The sequence below is a fragment of the Hemicordylus capensis genome, chromosome 13 (assembly GCF_027244095.1).
Source record: "Hemicordylus capensis ecotype Gifberg chromosome 13, rHemCap1.1.pri, whole genome shotgun sequence".
In the NCBI taxonomy this organism is placed as follows: domain Eukaryota; kingdom Metazoa; phylum Chordata; class Lepidosauria; order Squamata; family Cordylidae; genus Hemicordylus; species Hemicordylus capensis.
This window is the reverse complement of record NC_069669.1, coordinates 21,684,187-21,690,186: the sequence shown is the minus strand read 5'-3', so window position 1 is coordinate 21,690,186 and position 6,000 is coordinate 21,684,187. Positions and strand designations below refer to the sequence as shown.

Below are 6,000 nucleotides of genomic sequence, written 5' to 3'. Positions count from 1 at the left end.
TTCTGAAGCAGAAGAGCAAACCTGGAACAAGTGGAAATCTAGTTCTACTAACACATTGTGAAGCAAGAGAGAATCCTTGGTCCTGCAGCTCTGTCCCAGTTTTTCACAGGTGAGATTCTTTGTTAAACACCATTAATTTAAATGGGACTAAGCCCCGCTGCTGACCATTTGAGTCCTTTAACTAACCACAATATCCAGAATGTGGGTAAACTCAGCTGCTAAACTGCTGCTGGGATATGTATACCCTGTAGTGCAGAGTCTATGGTGGTTATTGAGTAAATGAACTACTTGTTTTGGATACAGAAATACAATGGTATTGTTATCCCTCCCATTTCAGAAGCTGAAAACTTCTGCTGAGTGGACTGTAGATACAACACTATAGACAACTGCAGCCTGTTGGGAAATTAAAGTATACAGTAAACACCGGGCAAAGTTGTTTTGACTTGCTGTATTTATATACTATATAAATTTTACATGCCATATATTTACAAGTGGGGCAAGTGCTTTTATCTTTAAAAAAACAAAGATCAAACTTTAGACATCTCTGAACAACACAGCTTGTATAAACCAGACAGATTATTCAGATGAACTGTATTTAATACAGTTTCCCCACTCCGTCTCCTGATGCAGGACCAGTGAATTAAGTGTATCACAGTTGGATAGCATTTCATAATAATAAAAAAATTAAATCACAGTATGAATGTGCCTGTAACTAGAAACTTTTAAAGGGACAAGAACCAAACAACTGAGACCCATCAAGACAAGCAACACTATGTTAAAAAAAAAAGCCATAAAACAGTGGAAGGTTTACAAATGAGCTCTGGGAAGTGGGGTGAGAGGAAATACATTCAAAAACTGGCAAGAGTCTGAACGGCACATTTCACAAAATCCAAGACCGGAACCTTTGCTTCAAATCTTGAATCCAACCTAAAACATGGAGTGAGTTTCTAGTAGCAGACATCACAGAAAAACAGATGGCCTTCTTGCAAAAATCCTAGCTGAGTGTGAATGTGGGTTTTCAAAGAAGTCTTTAAATTAAAGAGAGACGATCTGTTGCAGCTTGATCATTCCGTGGTGTCCTTGCCTCTTCTTGCACCAGATGTGTGGACGTGGAGCAACATCACATGAACAACACAATCAACCTGAGTCTGTAACTAAGCAGCATTTGAGATGTTCTATTCCAGGGCATTATTCTCACTGTGATATTTACAGGGTAAATTTTACAACGTTCAGCAGTTGTAGAAAGTTTCCTTTTTTTTTTTTTTTTTTGGATTGCAGGTAATTTTTAAAAAAGAAAGTCTCAAGGTAAAAACTAAAAAATATTTTCAATGGTAAAATCCTGTACAGTATTTCTGAAGCACCAATTAATTGAAGAGTTTCGGTTTATAAATATACTGCGAGCTGTGGAGGGATGGCTTCCAGCAGACACTCTGGTTCTAGAAGGCAAGACAAGACCAAGGTTATTCCCAGGGAAGAAAGCTCAAAACGAGGTTTCATTAGGCTCCGTAATGACATTGCACAAAGTGGCCAACTAGCCATTAACATCACTGACACTTCTAGGACTGGACAGCCTGCAAATTGTGCAAATGGTCGTTGGGGGCCATAGCCCCAGAGTAGCGCATATGCTGTGCACACAGAAGGTAATGTGACACCCAACACAAAACCGGGTCTAGCGCGGATTCAAAGAATAATATAAGAGATCAGGGAGAACTAATATAGTACTAGGCCTGGTAACTTGGTTGTATTAAGTCACTGTATTTGGACCTTCTTATAATAAGGGCCTGATATATAGAAGAGAAATGTTCTAAGCAGTGAGGAGGAGGACACCTTATAACTGGAGGAGGCACGTCCTTGCCTCGACACATGAAAAAGTCACTGAAGATGACACCTGTTGAGACGCATATGGCTGATGTGACAGGACCTTTATTTCAGTTTACTTTGACTTGACAAGACCCTAAGAGAACTCCAATTTACCTGAAATATATCACTGATCCTCAGAGGATTTCAGCTACATATGCTTTAGGACCGTTAACATTTTATCAGCATGTGTATGAAGATTTTTTTATTTTTGATTATTTTTTAAAAATAACCATTTGAACTGAGTGTTAAGCTATTGTATGGATAATTTATTAAAATAGCTATTCAGATTTATATTCTTTTTCTTTTGGAGGTATGTATTACAACCTAGTACTATATTAGTTCTCCCTGATGCCTTGGTATGGTCTTGCTTGAAGAAGGTCCCCAGTTCAATCCCTGGCAGCATCTCCAGGTAGGGCTGGGAGAGACTCCTGCCTTGTAACCTTGGAGAAGCTGCTGCCAGTCAGTGTAGACAATACTGAGCTAGATTGACCAAGGGTCTGACTCAGTAGAAGGCAGTTCCTATGCTCCTATAATGTGTTCAGCTGAACTGAGGATGCTCCAGTGCTTGGCTGGATTGCACTGGGCACTACTACCCTGATGTTGGAAACAACTTTAGTACGATCATTTGTCAGGCACACAACAATTTCTGCCTGAAGCTGGTGAGTATAAGATGCTAAAGACAGAAAAACAACTTACCTGTGGCTAGGGAGAATTTCCCGAAGGTTCTCTCTCTACTCACCTAGAAGAGAAGCACATGATTTTAAGGAGGGAGAGGGGCAGGCACCATCTGCTAACTTAAGACTAGAAAATGTATTGTGGCAGTCACAGTGGAGAGGTTTCCATCACTAAGACTTAACTAGATAGAGTATCACTTATTATAGTAATATAAACATTAAGAAACTATTATGAAACCGATACTGTGCTCACTGGTTACCAGGAAGCCGACACCGACGTGACGGCAATCACTCACTCACTCAACCTTTATCAGTGAGCACAAGAAAGTTCATGCATCACAAGCAGCTCCATGCAGTGAACCCTCGAGATGCATTTTCCCCAGAATGAGTTGGTGCAACTCACCTGAATGGTCATTCTCCTCAGAGGTATGGATTGTATCCGAGCATTATGGGTTGCCACGACCTACTGCTCCGAGACAGGGCCAATCAGAAGTTTTCTCTCTCAGCAGAAGGGAGGGACAGCCCCCTCAGCCTTCAGTTGCTAACACGCACTTCAATGCTCCGGATAATAAAAGGAAAACACTGCAGAACAGGTGAGGTAACAAGAACAGAGAAAGAACGAACTGCAGAGCGATCCCTGCACTTAAAAAGTTAACTCTGAACTGCCCCCTCGAGGAGACAAAACACCCCAGAATCAGAAAACACCACCCTACATTAATACGGGGTACAGGAAGGAAGGCGAAGAAAAGTGGGGAGCAGACACAAACACACAGAAAGGGCGGGTCGGATACAATCCATACGTCTGAGGAGAATGACCATTCAGGTGAGTGCCAACGCTTCATTCTCCCTCAGACGAGGATTGTATCCGAGCATTATGGGACATACCCAAGCTGCTGAAATAATGGGCGGGATCAATAATACTCTGGTCCTAAGAAGGAACTACCCGCTGCAGCACACGCCAACCAAAAGAAGCATCAGCAGAAGCCCAATCATGTATTTTGTAATGCCTCACAAAGGTTGAAAGAGAGGCCCATGTGGTGGCCCTACAGATGTCAGCCAAGGGAGCCATAGTGGCTAGAGCCGCAGAAGCCGCTGCACTTTGAGCTGAATGAGCTGTAACACCGTCAAGCACGGCCTCCCCTGCTGTCACATAAGCGAGCTGAATGGTCTGGCATATCCAACGTGCTAAGGAAGACGAGGAAACTTTCTTTCCCAACGAGCAGGCCCGAAAGGAAACAAAGAAGGACTCAGTAATTCTAAATGCCTTAGTGCGCCTCAAATAGATACGAATGGCGTGACAAACGTCCAGCTTGTGCCAATCTCTCTCCTTAGGAGAAGTGGGACTGGGACAGAAAGAGGGAAGCATAAGCTCCTGGGACCTATGGAACACAGAATTCACCTTAGGGAGGTAAGTAGGGTCCGTGCGCAGCAGCACATAATCCGGAAAAAAGACACAACTCTTTCCGGACCCACAACGCACCCCCATCGGGCCGAGGTAATGGCCACCAAAAACAAAACCTTCAAAGTAAGAATGCGCAAAGACACAGTGTGCAGAGGCTCAAAAGGTGCCTTCACCAGGACTCTCAGCACCAAATTCAGATCCCAAGTGGGAAAACGGTGGACTAGGGGAGGCTTCAGGACCACAGCCCCCTTAAGGAGCCGCTGCACATGAGGATGCCCAGACAGCGACGGAACACCCGGTACCTGCAGCACGGATGCAATGGCAAACAGCTGACACCGGAGCCCCTTGTCTAACCCAGCCTGTAAGCAACTTAATACCTGCCCAACGGAAGGCGACATGGGGTCCACCCCCCCCCCGAAGACTCACACCATAAAGAATATGCCTGCCAGGTAGACTGATAAACACGGACCGTGGACGGGCGCCTGGAGGCCATAATGGTATCTTGAACTGCAGAAGAGTAGCCACAGGCCACTAGAGAGTCCCTCTCAACCGCCAGGCGCAAAGGTTGAGCCACGCCGGGTCTGGATGGAAAACTGGACCCTGACGAAGGAGATGGGGCGACTCCCTAGGGAAAGGGGAGGTTCTGTCGACAGAGCGACCAGGTCTGAAAACCATGGCCGACGTGGCCACTGCGGGGCCACCAGGATGACCACCGCCCTTTGATGATGAATCCTCTGAACTGTCCTGGACAGGATGGCCACAGGCGGGAAGGCGTAAAGAAGGCCCTGAGGCCACAGGAACAGCAGAGCATCCACACCCTCTGCCCCTGGAGACGGGTACCTGGAGAAGAACCTGTCCACCTTGGCATTGCCTTCCACTGTGAACAGATCCACCAGGGGAGCTCCGTACCGCCTTATGATCGTTTGAAACACCTGATCGTCCAGAGACCACTCTGCCTGGTCCAGCTGCGAGTGGCTCAACCAGTCTGCAACTGTGTTGTCGACGCCACTGATGTGATCGGCTTCCAAGGAGCACAGGTTCCTTTCTGCCCGGTGCAACAGGACTTCTGCCTCGCACATCAGAGGCCACGACTTTGTCCCCCCCTGACGGCTGAGATGTGCCTTGGCCGTGGCACTCTTGGTGCGGACCAGGACGTGGCGTTTGCAAACCTCGGGGATAAACTGGATGAGAGCTAGCCGAATGGCCCGGAGCTCCAGCCAATTTATCGTCTGGATCTGTTCCTCCTCCGACCACTGGCCTTGGGCCACTCGCCGACCGCAATGACCTCCCCAACCTAGAAGGCTGGCATTGGTTGTGACCACCACGTGATCGACCAGAAGGAAGCTTACCCCCCTGTGTAACGCCTGGGACGTCCACCAATCCATGGACAGTTGAACCTGAAGAGGAAGAGGGATCCTGAGATGAGACCTGGAGGTGACTAGGTCCTGCACAGGTAGGAGGAGCCACTGAAGGGGCCGCGAGTGGAAGCGCGCCCAAGGCATGACCCCGATTGCAGACACCATCAGGCCTTGTAGTCGGGCTAGACTGAGGACGTTCGAGTGAGTAAGACTCTGAAGCCCCTGACACGCGGAGCGCAGCTTCAACCTCCCTTCGGGAGTCAGCGAGACGGTCCCTTGCATTGAATCGATGACAGCCCCCAAGTGTTGAATCTTGTTCTGGGGGATGAGGGAGCTCTTCTTGAAGTTCACAAGGAAGCCATGGGCCTCCAACACAGCGAGGGTCTCCCTCACATCCTCCTGTGCCTTCAGGCGGGACGGTGACCTTATCAAAAAGTCGTCCAAATAAGGATAACGATGAATCCCCCTGGTCCTCAAATGTGCCACTAGTGCCACCATGATTTTAGTAAACACTCGCGTCGCAGACGAGAGACCGAAGGGGAGTGCTGGTAATGTGCCCCCGCGTAAGCAAAGCGTAGGAACCTCCTGTCCAGAGGATGGATAGGGACATGGAGGTATGCCTCCTTGAGATCCATGGAGGTCAGAAAGTCCCCCCGTTGCAGGGCCATCAGGATGGAGTGAAGAGTCTCCATCCGAAACAGTCTCC

General features: G+C 47.6%; 1 protein-coding gene across 5 annotated transcripts in view; it reads right to left on the bottom strand.

The window, feature by feature from the left end:
- Positions 1 to 433: 433 nt before the first annotated feature.
- Positions 434 to 6,000, bottom strand: part of USP42 (ubiquitin specific peptidase 42) — a 54,203-nt gene continuing 48,636 nt past the window's right edge. For all 5 annotated transcript variants that reach the window (XM_053275953.1, XM_053275954.1, XM_053275952.1 and 2 more), the window contains 2 exons: positions 2,557 to 2,599; positions 434 to 1,436 (listed from right to left, as the gene is read on the bottom strand). In XM_053275953.1, coding sequence (XP_053131928.1) covers positions 2,596 to 2,599 — 4 coding nt within the window. In that variant the 3' untranslated portion in view covers positions 434 to 1,436; positions 2,557 to 2,595. The remainder of the gene's footprint in view (positions 1,437 to 2,556; positions 2,600 to 6,000) is intronic.